The sequence below is a fragment of the Coenobita brevimanus genome, chromosome 101 (genome assembly GCF_032717465.1).
Source record: "Coenobita brevimanus isolate Jiangsu-jjx chromosome 101, ASM3271746v2, whole genome shotgun sequence".
Lineage (NCBI taxonomy): Eukaryota > Metazoa > Arthropoda > Malacostraca > Decapoda > Coenobitidae > Coenobita > Coenobita brevimanus.
In genome coordinates, this window is record NC_137054.1 from 6,571,107 (window position 1) to 6,597,465 (window position 26,359).

Genomic DNA, 26,359 nt, shown 5'->3' on the forward strand with positions numbered 1-26,359 from the left:
AGCTGAGGCTATGCATGCTAGTTTGGAGATAAGCAACTGATACTGTTAATATTCAACACCATGCCATCGTGCGCAACGATCAACTGCACCAACAAGTGGTTTACGGACTGTGGACAGGCGTTTCATCGGTATGCCTAGAGCCAGTTTACAGTATATCAGCAACCTACCTGTCTCATTGTATTCTTCCATATTGTATATCTTAAGGTACCAAGGAATGCGTAAGACACATACAATGTCCTGGTTGAGGTCTTTTGGAAAACCTGGATTAATGAGACATCAGAGTACAACGTTCAGTTGAGCCATACCACAGGTTCAGGTTATGTATGTATTCATAGAGAACAAATTCTGACAACATTCGAATGTACTAGAAAATTATTGTGATATGGCATAATTGACACTGGATTCTTTATCCATGCATCCCTATTCTCTCTGTCAGTGTATTTGTTGGGTGCATTTTCCAATAGTAGGGCAAACAGCAACAAAGTATGACTTTTCTGACTGTATTGATAATCAGTGGCCACTCACACCAAAAATTTAATGTCAGTTAAATTGTTGCACGCGACACAGAACTGTGCTTGTTTACTCTCACATAAACTGTTGTTTGATTATTAAACAGGCAGAGTTTGATTAGGCAGTATTTTACGACAAGAGCTTCATGAGTAGCTGAATGGACCATCACTTAGGAAACTACTGTCCAAGGTGATCCTATTCAGGCATGAGTGATTGTGTATGCTCTTGACATATGTTGGATTATGTTGTGACCATTGTATTGCGCTATATGCGATTTCTCGCCACTCCACCGATGTATAACTCCATCAGTTACACCTACTCGCTCGCAATAACCTCGGATATTTGGCTTCTGCGTTTCAATAAACTGCGATTGTTTGTGTGCAGTTTGAGTTTTAAAAAATGCCGTACGCTAAAATAATACTTGACAGCACGAAAAAGGCTAGCATAGACGCATCAGGCTAATCGGGAGTTCACCGATGGGACAGTGATAGTGTTGGCATCATCCGTATTATGACCCTGTGAAGGGCAACAGTGATATGTGGTATAGTAAGTGGGTTTTTCATCACCAGTGACTTTATTTATGACAGTAAATGAGAAATTCCCAAATTAATAATGTAGGTGCCTCAGTTCTGGTAGTTCTCCATTTTTCGGGTCGTGTTACATGTGTAGCCTATATACGCGGGCGTTTGGGCTCGATGAGATCACCTATAATGGCCCTCACGACCACGCACGGGCTCCAGCTGCTGGAGTGTAGTCGTACGCGGCATGCCCCATAAAGTGTATATATATATATTAGTTTCATTATGATAAAGTTGAAGGGAATCATTAAACTAACAAAACTAATAGTCTAAACATCAGGACGAATATTCTTCGTAGCCTAAAACAAATTACATTCCCAGCCTTGTCTTTTATTATAGCTTTACTCAAATAAAACTTTCCGACATATATGTCTACATATAATGCTAACAAAGTCATTTGGCTACAAAATATTTATAGGAGTCAGAAGAAGATTGTATGCATATGCCCATGTCAAGAGTTGGTGTTGTCTTCCTGTAAACATCGGCACTTGGGATTTCGGTCGGCGGCTTTGTCTCCACATGATTTCGGCTTCATAAAGTTCGCCTTTTTTATACCATATAGTCGGTATATTCTCTTCAGCATTTGCCAGATGAAACATTAACCTCTTTGATATCTAAATGATAAGCGTTTCAAATTAAACATGCAGCGAGACTTCTGATAATGTGATGAATGCTAACGGACCACTTGTTTTATGCATTCTAGTAACTGTTCAGCAGTATTTTACTTAGTAAATCATCTATAGATAACTGGTATTATGACCACTGATTGCAGTACTGAAGAATTTATGTCCTCGCCGTCACTAAATATCATGGAAGTGAGTTTAGAAAATATATGGCAGTGCGAGTCAGGAGTAGTTGACCGAGTTCCTAATTAAATTACTGGGCGATCGGTAGCAACGCCTAAGTATGTGAACGCACCCTTTGACCCGTAGCCTATATGTTTGTGTAGACAAAATAATTTAAACAGTTTTTATGTAGTATCGGTGGTAGGTGGTGGTGACCATTATCCATCCACTTGATGTTAATGCTGCCAACTTCTTCCTCTACCTTTATCATTCTTTGTGTCTTCCCTCCTCTCTTCTTATTTGTCTCCTCTTTCCTGTCATTTTTCTTCTCTTATTTCCTCTTCCAGTGGCTTTACATTGAATGACAAGCGTAATGGTTTACTGTATGCCAGGAAACCATTTACAGTGCCTGCACGACACTGTAAATTCTCATGTGGTCTAGTGGCGAGGTATTGCACTTTGTTTATTCACAAAAACGAGCACGTGCGGCAGCTATTGGGATGAGCTTCTAGTCACGACAGCAGTTAGGCTGTAACTGGGGAGAGGAGGAAGCAGGGGGCTGCTCTGCTATGCACGAAAACACAGCTGTTCAGCGCTTCACACTAATTTCTAAGTACAGTACAGTTGAAAAAAAAAAATCTTTTTTTTTTTTTTTTGGGGGGGGGGGGGGGGTGTTACGTTGGCCCGGGCCCAAAATATACAGACATTGGGGTGGCCGGTGATTGGGCGTCCAGGTATTACAGGGATTATTGTACTGTACTTACATATGTACATAAACATTTTTTGTCAGCATACATTTGTCCATAAGTACATACTGTACCTGTTTATGTCTGTAAATGCTTATGTATATGTTTATATTCAGTACATACTTGTTTTATGGGGATAGGGAAGGAGAGGAGGAGGGGGAAAGGATGGAGAAGTGTGGGTGTGTGATCTGTTTAAATTCAGTCATGTGATAGATCAGTGGTTGCTGATTGGTCGAGCAAATTTTCCCAAGCAAATTCCCTGCTCGCTACAGAAGAGACTTGGAAGGGAGCCAAACACAGCATTGGTGAATTGCCCTTGTGCGGTGATCGTTGGCTCCCGTACAACCTCATGCGGCGCTGTCGCCCAGCAGCCGTTAATGAATCCGGGGTCATACCTTCCCTTGTGCTTCATGACCATCTGGTAACCCACATGACTTGGTTGTTACACTGCCATATTGCAGAATTTCTGCTCATCAGAATTCCATTATTCCCTGAACCACTCCCCATTGGAACAAGCTTTCTGATTAGTTCCCCTAAACTTGAACCTAATTACAGTAGTTCCCCTAAACTTTAACCTTCAGCAGTCCATGTCCAGCTGTTACAGATTTTTTATTGAAGGACATCCTCTGCTCATCTTAAAAAAGAAAAGAAAAAAAAAGTTAAGACCAAGCTTGGTGAAAGGGGCCAGACAGTTATGAAGGGATTAGAGTTTGAAAGCAATCAGAGTAAGGTCAAGCCCACATGGCAAGATCAGCGTAAAGTTTTTATTCATTATTGACCAGACTTGATGGAATGGTTGAGGGTAAAGAAAGAATGAAGGAATTAGATTCTGAGAATAAGTCAGAAGTTAAGGTTACAGAGGAAAGTCAGAAAGTGACCCTTGTATGCCAGTGTGAACAAAATGAAAATTAGAACAGTACTCATCAGATTTTATCAAAACTTTGTGGAATGGTAGTGTGGGAAATATTTTCCCCCAGAGCAGTTGCGCTCTCTACTTTTATCATAGTTGCCCTTGGTTAAAGGCAGAGGAAAACTTGAGACCATTGTTAATTGTTCAAGCGGTTTTAATAACCCAGAAATTATGTTCTCTTCTATAATTATTGTTATTGATAAATGCTACTGCGTTTAACCCCCGTGGACAACTATACATTGTAAATACATGTAATTATGTGGAATTTTCCACTGACCTAAACTGCGTCTGCGCGTTAGATGACGTGGCGAGGATGAAAAGGATCTTCGTGTAAAGCAGATGTGGAATTAAGAAATTACATAGTTAAAGGGAATATTTGGTTTAGCTTTAGTTTAATTAAAACTAAGATTAATTTGTTAGATTTGCCCTGTACATATCATGATGTACCGGTAATCTAACTGTATTTAAGTACTGTAATTAATTAATAGTTGGCAACCCACAATTCTCTGAGGAGCTGGGGCTTGCCGCGTTCACTCACTCTGCTCCCAGACCTTGTGGAGTTAGCACTCTGTTCCTAGACATAGTTAAGCTAGCACGTTGTATACAGTATAAGCACCTACAGGACGCTTGATAGCTCAAGCAGCTTACACTAAGCAGCCCATCGTCATCGGTTATCAATCACTCCCTCTTCACTAGCTAAGTACCCTTTACGAATTGGCCAATTCAAGGGGGGAGTTGCTTTGAGATAGAAGAGAAATAGTTATTGTAGGTGAGTTAAGGTTAAGTTACATTTCACCTAACTCTGAGACTTGTTTGAATTACTTAAGGACAACTTTATGGACGAGTAACGACCTACGAGTTGTTTATTAGTAAATACCAGAAATTTCTTGCATAGCGGTGCCCGGCAGGGATACCGACTTGTATACATTAAATATTTTTCACATTTTGGTGCCCAGAAAGAGGGCCCCGATTTGTTTACCAGAACTATTAAACATTTTTCACAGATAGAGCATTAACCAAACAGTTAATATTTTGCTTTTTAGACCTGTAAGTCAAAGGTCAAGGTCACTCTGAAGATTGGATTTTGACCAAACATAGTGTAGGAGTTCAGGGTGAGGCAAAGATGAAGGGATTTGGTTTTGAAAACAGTCAGAAGTCAAGGTCATCTTGAACAGTTGTTATCCAGTTTGATTTAGACCAGGCTTGATGGTAGAGTTAGGGTAAGGTAAGAGCAAAGAGTTGACAGTAAGGTAAGTTCAAAGCTCAGACTCACAGGTAATGTCAAAGTTCGACCATTGTACAGGTATATATGTGAACAGTTCTGATCTGATATAAACGAGATTTGGTGGAAGGGTTGTCAGCCAAGGAGTTGACTTTTTTTTTTTTCTTTAATAGAATACTTGTAATAGGTCATCAGTCAAGGCCTGCTTATTGAGTGCTACCTTGCAGTAGTGAAAAGGCTTGAGTACTGGAACTGCTTTGATCTAGTAGGGCCAGACTAGATAGGTGCAACCACACTAGAAGTTCCCAGTAGCAGCAGTCCAACTGAAAGCGCTCCCCCTACTGGCGACGTAAGCCAGCCGGGATAAGTATGCTGGGAGTTTCTTGCCCGACATCTCTTGACACCCTCTTGAGTCAGAGCCCCAGTCAAAAAGGGTGGTGGCCTTTTGAAGATAGGAACAAGGAGGATGGAAATGCCACTTCTTCCCCCACCTCTCCTGATACCCTCTTTAGCCAGAGCCCAAGCCAGAAAAGATGAAGGCCCTTTGGGAGTAAGGACAAGGAGAACATGGAGGAGAATGGAGAGGCTGCTTCAACCCCACTAGAGTCAGAGCCTAGGTGGATAAGGCGGTGGTGGCCTCATGAGACTAAGGATGAGGAGGGCACAGAGGAGGCTGGCCAGGCCATCTCATCCCCCACCTCTCCTGAGACCCTCTTGAGCCACAGCCTGAGCCAGAAAAGGTGATAGTGGCTCTTCAAGGGTGAAGACAATCCAGTTTGTGGAGTGCTACTTTATAGTGGTGAGCAGGCGTCAGTACTGCTTCAACTGGGTGGGGCCATACTAGAAAGACCTTTTAGCAGCAGGCAGACTAAAAGCACACCTCTTAGCCAAAGGGGGTGTGGGGGCAAGACAGCCAAAACTTAGTGCTGGTCCCAAGCCTGGATAATTAGGGAGGGTTAGCATCAGGAAGGGCATTCAGCCATAAAACCGGCCAAAACCAAAATGGTTCATCAAAGCAGGAGAGCCTTGGAGGTGCAGAACTGAGCTGTATGGCAAAGATTGGAAAAATATGGAAGATGAAGGTCATATGACAAAGTGAATTTAAAGTTGTTATATGATTTAGCCCAAACTTGGAAGGATTCAGAGTAAGGTAAGGTGTAGGGATTCCATTTTGAAAACAATCAACCAAAGGTAATTGAAAATACAGCAGTTTGTCGAAGGTTGGGGTTACAGGGGTACAGTCATATCTTCTGTCAATAGACCATTTGTAGAGCATGGGTATTTTGATCTTTGAATGCACATTCTTATTCACTTTGTTTTGGTTGCAAAGTATTTGGTAGCTCAGTTTGTTAAAATACCAGTACAAGTACAGATGTAAGCAAAAGATATTAAATACATTTTCATCTCAAAGAAAGCTTATGAATACATCCCCATGTATGTTATAAAATGCCTGAATATAGACTACAATATAATGTAATGGTGTCATGAGCATGTAATGATATATATAACTCAGCTTTCGCTCACCCACCGACCCACCCCAGGATGACACCGATGTCGAATCCCGCATCCTAAATGTGAGCTTCTCTGCCAAGCGGCCTGACATACCTGGAGAGGAGTTTTATCCACCCCAGCATCTCAGAGAGCGAGTGTACCTCAACCGTGCCCACCTTGCCAAACTTGCCACAGTCCAGGTGAGAAAGAGAGTCATATGTTTACCTGTTATGCACCTACAGTAATTTTGTACATTACTAGGCCCACATACTTGGTATACACTCAACCCTCAGCTATCACTCCCAATTGGTCCCGCTATGGCTGCGCCATAGCCGAAACTGTGATAGCCGAATTTAAGAACTTATGGTAATAATTCTAATTGGTGCCATGACCTCAATATTTACCCCTAAGATACCCTTTTTGTACCACATATTAATATATAATAGTCTAAAAATGAGCATGTTTTATGATGTGATCACTATTCTTACAAATACCCCTCACAGTTAATTCATTGATGTTATATTTCTTCCCCACACTTCGCTTGGTCTCACCATTCTCTATAAGTTTCACATTTCCAGTTTATCTGCATAACTTAGGTTCTTCCTCTTCTCCGCAGCATTATGTTGGGTGATGGTAGGGGGATGGGGAGGGGGTACGTTGGCCATGGTCATATCATAAAAAAGGTTATTGTTCTTGCTATCACTGTTCACGGTCTGAGGACGCACACTTGAATGGTTTGGTGGGCAGGAGACTCGGTCGGGCGGCCAATCAGCTCTTGGCTGGCGCTGACATCACATGACCAATCACGGAGTGAAGCTTTTTGTTGGCTGGGCGGAGCACTGGAGCCTGGCCTTTTTGAAAATTTCGAACATTTTGCGGTGCGCGATACCAGGCATTTAGTGCATGATAAAGGTATTTGGGTAGTTTTTTATATAGGCGTGATAGCGAGATACGCTATAAGCGGAACCCGTGATAGCCGAGGTTGAAGTGTACTGTTGATAATATTCCCACTCTTGTGCATTCTCATACCTTATTCTTATACCTCACCTTATCCGTTGGTGCGAAAAAGGTTGCGATGATGATAATAAGTACAAGATACTACAGTACACTGTATAGTAATTTTCTCATAATCACTGGCATGGCTAAGATTTTTAAGACTGAGGTTGCCAAATAATGGGAGTAGCCCAAGGGAAGCTCCTCATGAGTGTCCATGGGTATTCTCCCGATAATTTTAGGTGGCCTGGTGTATTTCAGGGATGGCCAATGTCACCTTGACCACATAAATGACAATGCCACTGCTCATAATGCAATTGGAGTTCAGTTTCAGGAATAATACAGTGAAAGTGTACAAAGTCAACTCAGTTCTGTTGCTTATAGGTAAATCTGTTCTCTATATCCTCTGTTTCTCTTTATATATATCTGATGCCAAATGCCTCTCCTATGAACAGGGTAAAGGGTAGCCACAAACAAATTACCTTCATGTTACCCTGTCCTAAGCTTTCTGGCAGCCCTCTTACTTACACACCCCTCTCTCATATCTCTCTGTCCCTCCATCTCATCCTTAGTCCACATACTCCTTGTCAGTCTCTCATTCTCCATCCTCTCCACATGATAAAGCATCATAAAACATTTCTCCTTGTGGTTTTTAGGACATCTACATCAACACCACCACAACATTCCTTCACTTCTTTAATAATGTCTTTTTCCATGTAATTCCATTATGATCCTCTCATGATGTAATTCATTTCCGCTGCTCTTACACAACATGCTCGTATGTCTTTTCAACGATGCCCAAGCTTCACTTCCATAATGTTAGAGTTGGGATCACAGTGCTGTAAGTCAATCACTATTTTTTTTAATACTGTCTTCCATATTCTGTAACACTGCCATCAGTGAAACAATAACCTTTTCTCCATGCTGTATCATTTCCTGCACTTCATCCTCTAAACTTCCATCCTTACTTATAGCACTATATATTTAAAGGCACTCACATTCTCCATTACTCTGTTATGCTGTATTCAGTAAAACAGTAGTAATAGTAGTACAGTAGTTGTTCCCTAGGCAGTCTGGCCGAACAGCCCCGAGTCCCCAAAAAGGCCACAGCCGAGACCAGGCATTCCCACAGAGCTCTCAAGGAGTGTATGTTGTGTTGTTGGTGCAGGTGATTGTGTGCAATGCAGTCTTCCATAATGTGCTTAATAGTATGTGGTGCTGTGCTGCATCCTGGACACAGGTCATCCAGCCTCTTCTGATAACTCAGGAGGGCTGGATGATGTCCACATCTCAGCCTGGCCAGGTGGACCTTGTCCTCACGAGGGAGATAGGATTCTAAAGGATGGATATCAGGAGGCTTTGCATGCAGTTGTGTGTTGGCTTTGAGTGACTGAATGGAGCGGCGAGTGATTTGAGTATGGATATGCTTCTGGAAGCTGGTCTGAGGTGTGCGAGGGGGGGAGAGATGACAGTACAGTATTTGTGTATGATATCGTGTGCTGGGTGTTGTTTTGTTGTTCCTTGGTGTGTGTGGATGTGCTTCCATGTAGTGTAGTGGATGCTGTGGGTTTGTGGAGGCTGCGGCAAGAATTTGGGTGCCTCTCATGTCTAGATGATCCTTGACTTTGAGGACTTTGTTTCTTAATGTAGGTGGGCTATGAGTGTAGTAGCTGTGCAGCCTGTGATTATTTTTAGAGCCTGTTCTGTATGGTCTGTAGAGTGTTGTAGTGTGTTTTAGTGAGGTTAGAAGCCCAAGCAGGGCTTGCATAATTCATCACTGAGTGTATGTATTGTTTGTATACTGTGATGGTGGTTTCTTTGTTGTGTCCAAATGTTGTATGGGCAAGTGACCTCATGGCGTTGAGTTTTGATGTTAATTTATCTTTAATGTTTGTGATGTATTGTTTAAATGACATTGATATATAGTATGTTACACCAAGGATTTTGTGTGTGCATGTATGTGTGTGTGTGTGTGTGTGTGTGTGTGTGTGTGTGTGTGTGTGTGATAGGGTAGTGTTGTTTATGGTGAGGTGTGGAATGTGACTATGTTCTGCTGTCCAGTTTGTGAGAAGAGTCACTGTAGATTTGGCTGGGGCTATTTTGAGCCTGTTTGTGGTGAACCATTCATGTAGTGTGTTGAGGTAAGGTTGGAGGATGTTTGTGGCTGTGTTTGCGTTTGGTGTGTACATGTAAGTGTTATGTTGTCTGCACAGGAAGCAGTGTGTACCTCTGGGCTGTGGGTATCTCGTGCATGTGTAGGTTAAAGAGAGCAAGGGACAAAACAGATCCTTGGGAGACGCCATTTGTGAAGTTTCTGATGTTCGAAGATTGAGCGGCAAATATTACGTGTGCACATCTTCCTGCTAAATAGTTTTGCCAGCCATCTTTTTGTGTTATTGTGCATGTTTGTGTTGAATATTTTGTTTGTAAGGTTGTGGTGGGGAATGACATCAAATGCTTTGCTGATGTCTAGTGTGACTAGGAGTGTTCTGTGTGGTGGCCTAGCTGAATTCATGCCATCAAAAACTCTGTGTAAGGTCTGTAAGAGGAATGTTTGTGGAGTGTAGTGACCTAAAACCATGTTGTGATGGGGCTAGTGGGGGTGAGGTGTAACTAGTTGTATTACCAGTCATTGAGTAACTTTGGAGGGTGCAGGGGAATGTGATGGGGTGGTGTGAGGAAGACAACGTGGGGTCTTTGTTGGGTTGGGGATAGTGATGATAGTGCCATGCTTCCAGATGTTGGGTATTATGTTGTGTGAGTAGCTGTAGTTTGATATGTTGGTGAGTGCTTGTATGCCTTGTGGTCCAAGGAGTTTAAGGTGTATGTTGCTTATGTTGTCCGGTCCACAGGTAGATGAGTGCTTAAGGTTGCTAATGATGTGCTTTGTCTGATTGTAAGTGAATGGTGCAAAGTCTGGGTCTGTGGGGAACTGTCTCTTGTGTCGGATGACACGTCGGTCATCGCGATGGTGGTTTAGATGGCTGACATGTGAAAAGTGATTGATGAGAATGTTTGCTTGTTGTTTATCTGAAGGTATGGTGTCAGGTGTTGTGATGGCAGCATGTGATTGTGTAGTGTTGCTGTTGGAGGGTGTGATGCTACTTAGTGTTTTGTAGAGTTTGCTGGTGTTTGTTTTGTGATCAAGTGTTTGGAGATAATTATTCCAATTCAGTGTTTGCTGTTCTGATATTTATTGTTTATATGAGTGTTGAGTTCTTGTATTTGTTGTACTGTGTCATGTGGATGGGGTGTTGGGGAGTGTCGTAGTGTGTCCTGTTGACTGATGAGGCCTTGAATTTCTGGTGTGAAGTTGGGATTGTGTCTCATTCTGTTGCCTCTAGGGTTGTGTCTTTTGGTTGCATTTTGAATAATTGTATTGGAAGTGTGCATAGTGGTGTTGATGTTTGTGATGGGTGTACTGTTTAATGTTTCAAAGTGTTGTTCTCTTTCAATTGTGAAGACCTCCCAGTTGGCTCTCTTGGGGTGATTCTGGTTTTGGTAGTTATGATGATCGAGAGATGGTCAGAGCCAAGGATTTTGACCACTTTCCAGAACATTGTGGGGGTGAGGTTTGGGGAGTAAAAGGTGATGTCTAGGGATGATGGGAGGAAGAGGGCTTGGTGTGGGATATGGGTATGTTGATGGAGACTATTGAGTATGAATAGATTATCTGTTTAGGATTGTAGTACCAGCCCTTTGTCTGTGTCAGGGTTGTTGACATGCCAGGCTGACGCCTTGGCATTGAAATCACCACCCAGGATAATGTTGGGTATGTTAGTACTGTGGTGTATTTGTGGAGAGTAATTGTGTGACACTGTGGGGGACAATTGGGGGGGAATGTATGTATTGGCGATTATTATGTGTGATTTGTTACCAGTGCTTATTTTAATTGATTGTATTTCTGTTGTGGTGTCATGTGAGGGGAGAAGTGACTTTGTGTGTGCACTAATATCTGAAAAGTTGATGGATTTGCGTACCAGGATGATGAGTCCACCGCCACCGTTGTCAGCCCTGTCTTGTCTCATGGTGGTGAAATTATGAAATGTAGGTGTTTTATGTGTTGTATGTAGTTTTGTTTCTTGTAAGATGGCAGAGTGTATGTTTTGTCGTTTGATGAAGTGTGTGAGTTTTTGTTTTTTGGTGTTTATGCCATCAAGGTTTATTTGAAGAATGTTTATGTTGTGTGTATGATGTGTGTTGGGTGCTGCAGCATGGGAGGGAGGTGGGGGTGTGGGTGAAGGGGAAGGGGTAAGAGAAGTTTGTGATGGAGGTGAGGGTTGGAGTGAATTTAGATTGGGGTGGAATGGGAGGGGTTGGGGGATTGTATGGTGTGGGAAGGATCTGTGGGTTAGGCTGAGGAGGTGTGGAGGAAGTTGGAGATTGTGATGGTGGTAAGGGTTGGGATGAATTTAGATTGGGGTGGAATGGGAGGGGTTGGGGGATTGTATGGTGTAGGAAGGATCGGTGGGTTAAGCTGAGGAGGTGTGGAGGAAGTAGTAGTTTGTGATGGAGGTAAGGGTTGGGGTGGAATGGGAGGGGTTGGGGGATTGTATGGTGTGGGAAGCATCGGTGGGTTAGGCTGAGGAGGTGTGGAGGAAGTAGGAGTTTGTGATGGAGGTAAGGGTTGGGGTGAATTTAGGTTGGGGTGGAATGGGAGGGGTTGGGGGATTGTATGGTGTGGGAAGGATTGGTGGGTTAGGCTGAGGAGGTGTGGGGGAAGTAGGAGTGGGGTTGATGGAGGGGTTAGTGGGTGAGCGGAAGGAGCATAAGGAGCAGGGGTAAGAGAAGTTTGTGATGGAGGTAAGGGTTGGGGTGAATTTAGATTGGGGTGGTATGGGAGGGGTTGGGGGATTGTATAGTGTGGGAAGGATCGGTGGATTAGGCTGAGGAGGTATGGAGGAAGTAGGAGTGGGGTTGATGGAGGGGTTAGTGGGTGGGGGGAATGAGCATAAGGAGCAGGTCCAGGTGTTTGTGTAATATTTTGTGGGTCAGGTTCTTGCAGAATTTCTCTGAACTGAACCCTTTGTGTGTTGGCTCGAAGTGATAGGTTTTGAGCACGTTGGACATATGTATTTGTTTGTGGGTCCTGGATTGCTCTCAGTATCCCCGGCTAGAATAAGTCTTTGAGAAAAGACCATCGGGGAGTCATTCCTTGGTGTAGAAAAAACGGTGTTGTTGTGTGCGTGGTACTTGCCCGAGCGACCAAAGCCAATCCCAGGTTCTCGGGCCATTTGAGGGGCCGGGAGGGTTTGCAGTGGTTTGGCCCCAATGCTGTCCTCCTCTGCTTCGACAACCTCTGGGAGGGTAGATCCCCGGCGAAGGCATCACCGCACCAGGTCCATTAAAACAGTTATCCGCATGCAGTATCCCAGCAAACACATTTACAGTACTTTACTGATTCCCCCCCCCCCACACACACACACAATGAAAATGGGATATAAGCCTGTGAAGAATGTAAGTTTGAATTCTATGTGTTCAAGAAAAAATCCATTAATCAAGACTGACTATAACCATTAGAAAGACTGTATCTGCAAGACTTGACACACATCATCATCATCATCATTAACCTGTATCCTTCTAAAGACATTCAGTTGATAAAGCATATATACTGTATATCTATCTATCTGTCTGTCTATGTATCTATCTTTCTATATCTATACATATATATATACTGTATATATACAGTATACAGTATATACAGAGTATATATATATATATATATATATATATATATATATATATATATATATATATATATATATATATATATATATATATATTGTATATACATGTATGTATGTATATAGCAATTCTTCATTGAACACATATTTCACAGTAAAGGTGTTCAGTAACATAGAAAGAGTTTCACATAGCACACAATATTTCATTACTAAGTGGTCAGCGTATGCAGTGAAGAGTTAGGGTTGAAATAACTGGCAGTATCATTCATCTTAATATGGGGCATTCACCATCCACTCACTTGGTGTAGTGCTGTTCTTGGGTGTCTGTCCGTTCCTCTCTTCCTTGCTCTTTTCCATCCTTCCTATTGTGTCTTTGTTTTCTTCATTTTTTCCTCCTCCTTCTGCCTATAGGTGACTTTACACTCCCTCTTCTGTCTTTCTTTCCTTCATTGTTTCCTCCTCCTTCTGCCTATGAGTGACTCTACACTGAGTGTCAAACCAAATGATTTCCTGTACACCAGGGAACCATTTACTATGCTGGATGGTAACCGTATACCCAAACTATGGCGCCTGATGGCTTAGAGGGTAATTAAGGCACACCAATCAGACTGAGCCTGTGCAGGGTTGTTTCCAAGGGGTGGTTGGGGTTTATTGCTCATGTAATGCCACCCAGGGATGAGCGAGGCTAGTCACTCTCATCTTAAATGTTTAGGACCAACTTGCCTAGCCCTTGGCCCGTACGCTGCTCATGGAGCACCACAGGATTGGATGATGATGATGATGTCACATTTAGATTGTTTATGAACTTTTATAGACATACATACACCCATTCGCAGCTGATACATTTTGCTAATTACCTGCAGCTTCAAATATAAGTTTTGAAAATAATTTAGATCATTTTTAGTTGGAGCACCTTAAAGCAGTTTTAACATGATAATTTTTAGGAACTTCCCTGTTGTGTTACATAAGGAATTATGGTTCCATGTGGCTTAAAACAATCATAACTGTGAATAATTCAAAAGAAGCACAGTACCTATGGTGCTGGAGAAGGATGTCTTCATGTGGTGTCATCAGTATGGAGGATGTGTGTGCTGCCCAGTTATACAAGTACACCTCAGCTCCCTCTTTATCCCCTGAAAGGAGGATGGTGGACTGTGGGAGAAGGCAACTTCAGCCTGCATTCCACTGGATTTTACATATCAGATGAATCTAGGGCTATAACACCTACATTACTGCTGCATTACCCTGATTTGTTAAACTGTATTACCTGTACCTCATTTCTCATACTCAGGTACTGCCCTTTGATGACACCTTGTGTGTGCGAGAGCCATGCCTCAACTATGAAGAATGCCTCAATGTCCTGAAGTTTGGCAATGCATCTGGCTTCATATCCTCCAGTACCATTCTTTTCCGCCCCATCTACCCGGTCAACACCTTTGCTTGCAGGTGCCCCAAGGTAAATATTGTACAATACTGCAACCTAAATTAATCTAACTTTTCTCTAAGCATCTTTGTCACTCATGCCTTACCATAAAATCATGTAAGATAATTAATGCAGTAGCTGTAGAATGTCACCATAGGTTTATTATTTCCAAGCCTAAACCTATGAAATATTTCAGTGTTTAATATGATTCTTAGCAGTGTTGTTATTTACCCCACATAAGTTGCCATTGCCTATATATACAATTCACTGGGCCTTCAATTTGTGTGGTTTATTTATCCATGAAAACTGCCTTCAAATTGAATTGTGCACATTGTTCCATAAGAATCTTTGTTATTTGGCTAATTTGAAGGAGGAACTCCCAAAACTTTCCCGAAGTCCCTATTTTGGCCATCTTGAAAAATATACCCTCACCAAACACGTGCATAAAAATGCACAGATCATCATTAACCATGAAAAATGGTGATTGAACAAGAATACAGTGATGATAAGTGGCCAGTAAGTGGAATTTTAGCTCACCTTGATCCTATGGATAGTAAAGTGACAAATGTTTTGAGAGAGGGGGTTATCTGAAGGGCTAGAGGAAGGGGAATGAACAATGCCTTTAATCACTTGAGTGCCGAGGCTAGGCCTCAAAGTCACTCCCCCTGGTGTAATGGACCAAACTGAAACTTAACAAATTAATCACAGGTCCGGCTGGGATTTGAACTCAGGCCCTCACACTTCATACACACGCACATTACCACTGAGCCAAAGAGAGGATCCCTGCTGTGCCTCTAAGCAACGCGGGCTTTTATACACCCCATTACATCACTCTTTTCTCTTCCTGGTGATTAATTTGGTCAGTTTCAAACACACATGGTAGCATAGAGCGTTGGAGGACACCTTTGGGGATGCTACAGACCACACTGGACAACTAACCTTCGGGGTGTAAGTAACATCATTGCCCTCAAGGCCTTACCTCACATCCCACACCGCTGCCAACCAGTTTAATAACCTGACTGAAACTAAACTAATTAATCACAGGTCTGTCTGGGATTTGAACTCCAGCTCTCACGCTTTATATGCGCGCACGTTACCACTGAGCCAAAGAGAGGATCCCCGCTTTCCCTCTAAGCATTGCGGGCTTTTATACATCCCATTACACTGGATTGGTCAGAGGCTTGTCTTATTGAGTCTGGTGGTGCAGACATATATGCCATGTTGCCTGGTAGGTGTTTTGAATGTTGGTTGGGACAAACTGAATGTTGATCAGCTGTTTTGCCATGAAAAACGTGTTGGCCGGTGTGTAAAACAGGTTGCGGTAGAGGTTGATAGTGCCATGTAAAACATGTTCCACACAATTGGAGGACATGCAAAACAGGTCTACTGTTTCTAGTTATTATAATCAATTTTTAGTACTGTGTCTTAGTCTTAACATTTGTATGTTTGTATATATCTACAGGGGTTCACTGGGATGCGAGAGCATTATGCTTGTGATACAGAGGTGAACCTGTGCTACAGCAGCCCATGTGGCAACCATGGAACCTGCATGCGGCGTGAAGGTGGCTACACCTGTGTCTGTCTCCCTGGATACACAGGTAAGTCAGTCCTTCTCTCATACCATACTTCAGATTCTTGGCTCATCACTAAATTATGATTTTGGCTTATATATGACCATAGTTAATGTTTCTTAAATAAATTGTACAGCATTTCCTTTGAAAAAGATCAAGTGCGTTTACATAACTAGAAACTCTTAATGATTAAAAATAGCCAACACCCAGTTTTTCCGTAGTGCATAATTCAGATATCCACATGCATGTAATGATACTGTATTTCAGTGAAATCTGGTGGATAGGTGGGCAGGGGATCAAGGAAAAGTTGATTAGATTTTGAGATGGATCCAGATCCAGATGCAGGGATAAATAAGAAATTTCATTGGTGTTGGCAAAGGTATTTGATCTGGTGAGATTCAGTAATAGGGCAGGCTAAGACCATAGAAGTTATTGATTGACTATATTGTATCATATTGTATGGTTTATAAAGGCTTCAGCATGCTTGCATGCATCGGTCTTGGTCACCTAATGGTTTTTGTGTGGCTGCTTGATCTCTGGCAGCCTCTCTGTTTAGTCCCTTAACCAAGAACTGGGACCTCATCCTAGGTCTTTTTCGGTCTGCCTTTTACAGCCCAACCCCCTACATTCACACATCTCACCCTCCACACCCAACTGTCATCCTCCATCACCTCATTATGCCCAAACCATCTCAGTCTACCCCTTCTCATCACAACACCATTGCACTCCAGTCCCATCCTTCCTCTCAGCTGTTCAATCGTAATCCTAGCTCTCCCAGGCCTTGCATTCAGGGATGCACTACACATCCATCTCTTGTAAAATCTGCTTCCAAGAGATAAGGTGTGCTAAGCCAACTCCGCTCCTTCTTTACCCCTGCACAATTGTTGACTCTATACGGGGGTTTTATCCGCCCCTGTGTGGAGTACAGCTGTCATGTGTGGGGAGGCTCCCCACATACAGCTCTTCTCAGTAGGGTGGAGTCAAAGGCTTTTCGTCTCATTAACTCTCCTCCTCTTACTGACTCTCTTCAACCTCTGTCTCTTCATCGCACTGTTGCATCTTTATCTCTTTTCTATCACTACTTCAATGGTCACTGCTCCTCTGAACTGTCTGCATGCATTCCTCCACCTCTACGACAGCCGCGTAGCACCCGTCTAGCAACAGACTCTCATCCCTTTTCTGTTCAACTGTCTAATGCAAGAGTTAACCTTTACTCCCAGTCCTTCATTTGTGCAACAGGTCAGCTCTGGAACTGTCTCCCTCTGTCTGTATTTCCTGCTTCCTATGATCTCCAGTCTTTCAAACGCAATGTGTCCAGGCATCCCGACATGATTGGATCTTGAATTTGGCTCTTTCTTGTATTTTGTTTTTCTCTTGGAAGGAACAACAATTGCAGTCTCGCGGCCTTTGGTTCCTTCTTCGTCGCATTAAAAAAAAAAAATCTAATCACTGCAATTTCATTGCATTTGTGCCTGTAAATGTCCTCTTCCTTTACTGCCCATGTCACACTATCATACTGCATTACACTCCAAACATACAGCATACAAAGATTCCTTGGCACGGAGGGAAAGCCCTCTCATTGTCAGGAGTGGCAACAGCTCCCTGAATTCCCTCCAGCTACTCCTTACCCTAGGCACAGAGCTAGCTCCATTTCCACCCTCAGTACATAACATATCTCCCAAATAACAAAGCTCTTTCCCACAGTCAAGAGACTAACCGGTATCAGTCCTTTCAAGCCCGACGATCTCTGCATGCTGTCCCAGGCACACCACACATGGGAAATCAGCATTATCTCACAGTCTGCCTCTAATACCGCTACAATTTTTTGTTTCTTTTTATGCAAGGAAGATGGAAACAATGGCTACAAGCCCACTAGATTGTTTCCTCCAAGATAAAACAAAAACAAGAGAGAGCCAAATTCAAGATCTGTTCGCTTTGAGATGCCTGGACACACTGTGTTTGAGACTAGAAGTTATAGGCTGTAGGAAATACAGACAGAGAGAGACAGTTCTAGAGTTGACTTGTTGCATACGTAAGGACTAGGAGTAATGGTTAGCTCTTGCATTAGAGAGTTAGACAGAAATGGGATGAGAGTTTGCTGCTAGATGGGTGTTATGTGCTCACTGTTGTGGTGAATTGATGTAAGCAGACAATTCAGAGGAACAGTGATCATTTAAAGAACAATAGAAAAGAGATAAATTTGCAACAGTGGGATGAAGAAAGAGGGGTTGAAAGGAGCCAGTAAGAAGAGGAGAGTTAATGAGCTGCAACACCTTTGAATCCACCCGCTATCACAAACACTGCACAAGATGAAGTTACATCCAACACCCTTGTGGCAAATCACACATTGCCACACTCCCTTTGCTTTGACCATACCTTATAAATATCCATCTGGAAGGAAAAAGGAATTACAATAGTAAATATTATTTATTGGCATTGGCAGAGGTATGCATTCTTTGAGTGCATTCCGTTAGATAGGATTTATTTATCATAAGGTATTTACTTAATTGTGAACCTATATCAAATAATATTTAAGGGATATGTATTGAAGATTAGCAACTAAGTTATGATAACATGTTGAGCCCCTTGCCTTGTAGATATAAGTAGCCACCAATGACAGCATCATATCTGGGGGAGTACAATAACCCATCAGCCTTTGGTGTCAGACCAGATCAAACATAAACAACAGTGATATGCTTGGCATTAATCACCTAGCATTTTGCATGTAATAACAAGACACAAAAGTTTTTGCAGTCAGAAAGCTTGATCTCATAAACTGTCCTTTTCAAGCAGCACTCCCCAAGCCCTGTTTTTTCTCTGACTGAGATACCATACTGTCCCCTCAGGCAAAAACTGTGATATAAACATGCTAAGTGGGTCGTGTGTGGAAGGAGTGTGTCGTCATGGGAGCACCTGCACAACAGTCAGCAGTAGCAGCGGAGATGGTAATGGTAGTGGGGGCTTCACGTGCACCAACTGTAGCCGCTCCCTTTACCACACCTCTACCTGTGAGCTCAGGGCCAGGCGCTTCTACAACGGCTCCTTCCTTACCTTTCCTTCACTTAAGCAACGCCATAGGCTTCACATCAAGATAAGGTAAATGCTAATAGCTTTGTCCAAATGATCAGTAAGTACTGTTCATTTTGGTCTCCTTTGATGTCATGATTATATTGCATAATTATACAATTTTTTTGCATGATTTTTATAATTGTTACATATCACATGTTTCAAGAATTCATGCAAGTTTCTGAATTTTAATTCCCCTATATGAATGACTAAGCAGCATTGTGTAAATAGTTTTCCTATGTTTACAGGCATGCAGTAGACTAAAGATCCAACTTTGCACATCTCTACATACTTTCATTCTGTCTTCCAGTCTATTCAGTGATGTTTGTTATTCTACTGAATGCATAAGCATTGATAATTTCCAAGTTTCATCCCCAGTTTTTTTTACCAGTCTCATTATCAGAATTGTGTTTGCATGAATAAAGAAAGGAAAAGGAAAGGGGATGTTAGTGTTTTAATAGAAACACTTATTCAGGTTCACTTTTCTAAATGATTGTCTCTCAGAGTATATCTTTCCTTCATAATTATTGTGATCACACAGACCATGCCGTGTGAGCTGTTCCTGAAATTGATTATGTCCAGTTTTGTATTGCTATGATGGGGTAAGATACAGCATTTATTAAATGTTAATACCCTTTTTTTTTCTTTCTTTCTTTATTTATTTTTTGCAACTCTGAGCATAGGCTTCACAGCCTGCTCACAAGACCCAGTAGTCCTCCTGCATACCGTACACCTCCACATGTCACCACTTCGGCGGTTATGCCCACCGTCCATATTGAATACATGCTAGGGCTGTTTCATACAGGACTGGTGTATTGGTATTAGCGGGGGTACTGTTACGACATGTTGGCAGGTCTTGTGATAGAATAGTAAAGTCTAATTTTATGACGTTCAAATCCTTAAACTGTTCCCTGCCCTAGCAGGTATTTGAACCTGGGTCCATTAGGACATCAGGCCACTTCTCTACCGATTCAACCCCCCCCCCCCCATCTCATACCCATCATAACTCATTTCTGGCAGAGGTGGGCACTGCAAACAGAAATTCAATTCCGCAACGCAGATCCACAGACTCAAAAAACTGCCTTCTGCAACCACAGATCCACAGACTCAAAAAATTGCCTTCTGCAACCACAGATCCACAGACTCAAAAAATTGCCTTCTGCAACCACAGATCCGCAGACTCAAAAAATTGCCTTCTGCAACCACAGATCCACAAAACTCTTGAAATTTACAGTTTCGCAAATGCAGAAACACAACACAGACCATTTTTATCCCTTTCAGTACCACGGTATCAGCTTCATTTTATTCTGGATACCATTAGAGGATTATATTAAGTTTACAATGATACGTTTCATAATCAAGGGGTTAATTATCATTTCTAGTTACTCATCCACTGCAGTTATATCTGTATTTACTCTCTTCTGTCTAACAATAGGTGACTTTATGCAGTTTGGAAATTGTCTGAAGTAATGAATGGGATATATAAAATCATAGTTATAGTAAAACTCTAAAGTATATATTTCAGTTATTATTAGCAGTATATTAGACTTATTTTTAACTACAAAACAAGAGCAAATCCTTCACTATTGTATATAAATGAATTAATAGTACTTGGATGGGTGACCACCTGGGAACACCAGATGCTGTTGGCATCCCTACGTGTCAAGTGGGGTTGGTGGAGGATTAGTGCCCCTCCCTGTAAAACAATTAACTCTAAGCCGTTGGCCACCCCGTTTGGGATACATGGCGTCTGGCAATGAATGAATGAATGAAAAAAATTATTACACTTCACACCTCACACTTGACAAGTTGACACACCAGTCACACTTGACAAGTTGACACACTAGTCTACCTCTATTCCTCGACTCTAACCTCCTCAGTCATCACACCTTAGTCACAGTCAGACTCCTCCAACAACTGAGACAACTCCAACATACAGTACATCTATCTATCTATCTATACTGATACCGCACGGGGAAAGGTGGTTGTCTGGGAAGAAAAATTGTAAAATTGTGTTCAGTTTCATTTTGTATGTTTCTTGTTTAATTTGTTACAGTATTTCTCTACCTAATGATTTTTGTTGAGATTGAAATACAGGCACAGGCAATGCAATAAGCCTGACAAATTTGAAATTTAGACTGAAGGTCATATTCTAGGTGGACTGGGAGGCTTTGTAGCACATCTTGACACTTTTCATCTTGTTATTGGCTTTTATGCTAAACAAGTCTTTCTAGTATCAGTGTAGTTTACATCAGTAACATACATTATAACATCTAAGAATTGGGAAAATGAATTGATCTTGAATTAGGCTTTATATTTTTCTTTATATATTTGGGGGAAAAACATCTTTGCTGGCTTTTATCCTTAGATTCTTATTTCTTACCCTTCCCCCAGAAAACTTAAGATAATGCAGTGAGCAACCCTCCAATGAAAAGTAGAATACAACTGCCAAGACGATGTTATGCTTTATTATTTATTCATGAGTACAAACATTGCCCCTTCTTGGCTTATACCCATTTTCATTCCTTTCTTGAGAGCATGGTATGAAGTCAGTGAATTTCAAAAAGAGATGAATCTGATCTTCAGCCGTTCTCTCTCTCTCTCTCTCTCTCTCACTTTTTTTTTAAGGAATCGTAATATTATCATACAAAATGCACGATAATGAAAAATGTTATTGTGCATCGTACTGAAGATGGCTCTATCATTTACAGTAAAAGCTTGATTAACTGGCATTCGATGCATCGGCACATCCGTATAACCAGAATACAAATTCTACTGTAGTAGGCCTGTAACATATGCTAAATTTTTCGTTAAATAATTTTTGGTAATGTTTGCTAGTTTGTGTTCAGCCCTGTACCATTTCTCTTGCTGTCTCTTTTGTGTATTGTAGTGTACTTGTACTGTATCTTACCTGTACTGTATCTAATACTGAATAATGTACTTTATGAGATAAAGTACCAAACTTGGTCTTATTTCATTTGTTTGGCCTCCCAGAAAATTTCTAAGAGTAACATTTGATTATCCAGAAAATTCCATATCCGGAATGGAAGAATCCCCATGCATTCTGGTTAATCGAGCTTTTACTCATATTCAATATTTATCATACATATGGCAACAGTGTGGGAGTGGCAGGCGACTCACCCAGACGCTGCCTGCCAGGCTAGGCCATGTAGATGTTCGGGGACAGATTTTTGTTTGTTGAAGTGCTTCCGCAAGCGCAAAACGGCGAATTTGTGTAGAATGTTGCAAATGCAAATCCACAAACAAAATCACACTTCTGCAGTCACGGAATTTTCGGTTTGCAGAAGTGATTGTGGAAGTGCCCACCTCTGATGTATTGTACTCAGTAGGCTGGGGTTGATCCGCAGAGGGTTCGGGTGGTGTTCACAACCCCCTTTCATTAACAAAAAAATATTACAAGATTGTTAGAAATGCATAGTTTCATTTGTTTATTTTTCAGTCTTCCATTTTTAAGTTAAACTTTGAGGTCTGCATTATGGAGATGAGCTCCACTGCTCAACGTGGTAAGGCATCTGCACTTTTACGTTACCTAAATCTGTAATTTAGAAAGCGCCAGTAGCCAGATAAGGTATCAAAATTTTCTGCTCAGTAATACATTCAGAACCCCACTAATGGTTACTTGTCCACCCCATTTGAAAAATCCTAAAATCACCACTCTAGAAGTGATGAATGATATTTAAAATATTCTTTCCTTCTGGCTTATGTTGTGCAGTTTTGCAACGAGAGAGGCATATGGGCTCCTGCTGTACAATGGACGATACAATGAGAAACACGACTTTGTGTCCCTGGAGGTGATAGATGGGGCAGTGGAGTTCTCCTTCAGTCTTGGCACCAGCACTACACGTGTCTCAGCCTCTCTGCCGGACGGCGTTAATGACGGCAACTGGCATACTGTCTCTGTTACATATTTCAACAGAGTAAGGTTACCGTAGTTGTAGGTCATTTTCTTTTGTGTTATACAGTACTGATAACCTTCTTCTTAATTCATATAGTAGAGATGCCTGCTCATGTACAAGCCAGCTTTTACAGCACTTACAGTCAGGTATATGATATTGTAGCAAGAATATTTGTGTGTATAAGGTGGACAATTAGAACTAGTAGAAGTGAGTACTGTATTGTGAATTTAGGAGTGTGATGCTTATTGGTGTGCCTTGATTATGTGATGCTCGGCATTGTGATGTTGGAAGAAGTGAAGAATGGTGTGAAGAGGTTTAAGAATGAAAAAGTATTGTGGGTTTATGAGGTACCGGTATATGCAAAGATGATAAAATGTAAGAGAGTGGAAAGAAACATATGTTGAAAATATGCTAGAAAACTTGGTTGAGTGAAGTTGAATCAGTGGAGTGGAAGCAGACTGTGATTCTGTAATTGTACAGAAGTAGACTGTAGGTGATTGAAGTGAAAATTATCCTGTTGTAAATCTGCTGTGTTAAGGAAAGATACATGGAAGAATAATGTATGATATTAGTAGTGCCCCTTGTCTATGTTGTGAATTATTAGACAGATGAGATTGCTGGCATTGTTAATCCAGTAGAATCCAGCAACTTTGGTGTCATATCTTATTGAGACTCCATAATTAATGTAAGGTTATAAGAACTTTATAGTTTACCCCGTGTAACTGACTTCATTCTTTTCTGGCAGAGTGCAACTATTAGTCTGGACAACTGCGACACTGCTCTGGCAGTGAAGTTTGGCCACAAGATCAAAGACTATCACTGTGCCAACACCACTGCACAGATCTTGGATCCAAGGTAACTTAATCATAATCAAAAATAAATTTAGTCACTGTCTTGGCTAATATATAGATCGTAATTTCATTTTCACCTCTTATCAGGTACAAATGTACAGAAATGACATCTATTATATGAATGTGTAGTGTGTCCTTGAATGTGAGGCCTGGGCGGGCTAGCATTGCAATTGTATAGTTGAAAGGAAGGATGGGACTTGAATATGTTGGCTTTGTGATGAGGAGGGGCAGATTGAGGTGGTTTGGGCATGCTGAGAGGCTGGTGGAATGTGTAAATGTCAGGGGTATGGTTGCAAGAGGCAGACCAAAAAAAAAACAGGTTGACACAAAGGCAAGTTGTTTGTGGCCACCCCATGCAGAATTAATTCTCTTGGGAACGATGACGAAAATTGTGTCGTATTGCTGTTGCGCTAAAGGGTAACCGATGATGCAATTTGCGTCACTTTGGACAAAAATATTCACCAAACATTAAGTTTTAACAGGTTAGTGCATCAAACTTGGGTGGGTTACAGGGGAGGATGTACGTATTTACACATATACATGTACATAATTTTCATACTGTGTATGTTAGTTACAGGTTCAGTAATAATATACCAGTAAGAAAAGATCAACAAATAATACATTTTAGACTATTCTTTTTAGCTTTTGGCGATTTACTTAAAAACTATTGGTTGTATTGAAATTCTGAAAACACCATGAGAAAGATTGTGAAATTCTTCATCTAGACATACCGGTATGCTTTGCTTTTGCATGGTGCAGGCAAAATTTTGCACCAGGATGTTGAGAATTTATTTAAAGCTATTTTTACTCTTGAACAAGTTTATTCTCTCTGCATTTCTTTACATTTACTCATCAGTTTTTTTTTTTTTATTAGCTTATCGTATAGTATAAACACCAGCAAAGATGATGGTATACAGTTTATACCAGTACAATACTGTATAACCAATATAGTTTACCAAGAGTGCTGCTCTTGGGTGTCTGCCCTTTCCTCTCCTCCCTCCATTCCTTCATCCCTCTTCTGTTTTTCTTTACTTCATTTTTTCCTCGCCCTTCTGCCTATGGGTGACTGTACGCTCCCTATTTTGTCTTTCTTTCCTTTGTTCTTTCCTCTTCCTTCTGCCTATGGGTGACTCGACACTGAGTGACAAGCCGAATGGTTTCCTGCACACCAGGGTGGTAACCATCCATCCATCCATCCATCATCCAATCCTGTGTCGCCCCACAGAGAAGCATAGGAACTCATGGCTAGGTAAGTTGGTCCTGACATTTAACCCTTTGAGATTCCAATGACTCGTTTTCGAGTCATCACAAATCCAACCGTTGAGATTCTGATGACTGGAATTTGAGTCATATGAAAAAAATATTTGCCATAAATTTACGAGATGCAGCTGCGGTCTTAATTTGGCAGCATATGACACGTGGAGACTTGCCACATCACATGTGAGTGACTCACCGATATTGCGTTACGCGGTGCAGTGTGAGAGGCAAAACAAAGCCAGTCTGAAATTAGTAGGCCTACTGTGCAGGAGTGACCTCCTGACCTCCGCAGATTTCCATCTGCAGTGTCTCTATTTCTAAGTCTTTTTCAATGCCATTTCGTGTGGTTGTTGTGTTAACATCTGTGCATACAATGACCATGTCAAAGTGTTCAAGTGACTTGTTTGGGAGTTCTAGCAGGAGCAGGAAAAGTGGTACGAGCTCCCGCCATGACACGCAAGCCATGTCACAAGGAACATGTTTAACCTAAGCGAGTTATCAGAGCTTCAGAAAAGAGCTGTTACATCCACCAAGTACCAAAAGGTGCTGGATTGTTTCAACAGCGATTCTGGCCCCAGTGATGAAAGTGGTGATGAATGTAGGCTGCCTGAAAGCGATGAAAGTTTGAGCAAAAGTGACATGTGAAAGCATTGTGCAGCATCTATTCAGCTTTACAGTGACAACAACTTATTACTTTACCATGAATATTAAACGTGCAGGAAACGTTTATATAAAGTTACAGTACTTCACAGCGAGCGCGCAGTTGGCGCACAGCTTGAAACTCAAAGATTTTCTTATCAATTTACTTTCGCTTATCTCTGTGAAAACTAACATAAATTGCCATAACCTATATATATATATATATATATATATATACGGTATATCAATAGAAAGGGAATTTACTGTAGATTGACATGGTGCTGTCAAATTTTACATAACTCTAATACCCTTTTTTTGACAAATATTTTTCTATGGAAGGGTGTGTGATTTTTCCTTTTTGTCTGACCTCAACTCGTCCTATTGGCCTTTTAGCTGTCGTATTTACCTTTTTCAACCATACTACGATAAAGAGCAACTATTCAGCTTTAAGACGGTACCATACATTTGTTTACCGTAAAAAGTAAGCGTACAATGACCGATCAAGTATAAATATTGCTGTGCGATGGCGCGCACTCTGAGCGCCCGGCTGAATCTGGCACAGACAGTCGGCGAAGGGCCGAAAATCTCAAAGGGTTAAGATGAGAGTGACCAGCCTCACTCATCCCTGAGTGGCATATAACCAAATTATGGCGCCTGGTGGTTTAGTGGGTAATTACGGCACTCCAGTCGGATTGAGCTGGTGAAGGTGTATATCC

The 26,359-nt window shown here is 41.6% G+C and overlaps 1 protein-coding gene across 1 annotated transcript in view; it reads left to right on the top strand.

The window, feature by feature from the left end:
- The first annotated feature begins 5,318 nt into the window (after positions 1-5,318).
- The window catches only part of LOC145414905 (protocadherin-like wing polarity protein stan), a 110,507-nt gene continuing 89,466 nt past the window's right edge, over positions 5,319-26,359 (top strand). Inside the window, exons 1-7 of the mRNA XM_080284320.1 lie at positions 5,319-5,491; positions 6,265-6,442; positions 14,211-14,375; positions 15,805-15,940; positions 18,760-19,009; positions 22,713-22,917; positions 23,642-23,751. Coding sequence (XP_080140446.1) covers positions 5,319-5,491; positions 6,265-6,442; positions 14,211-14,375; positions 15,805-15,940; positions 18,760-19,009; positions 22,713-22,917; positions 23,642-23,751 — 1,217 coding nt within the window. The remainder of the gene's footprint in view (positions 5,492-6,264; positions 6,443-14,210; positions 14,376-15,804; positions 15,941-18,759; positions 19,010-22,712; positions 22,918-23,641; positions 23,752-26,359) is intronic.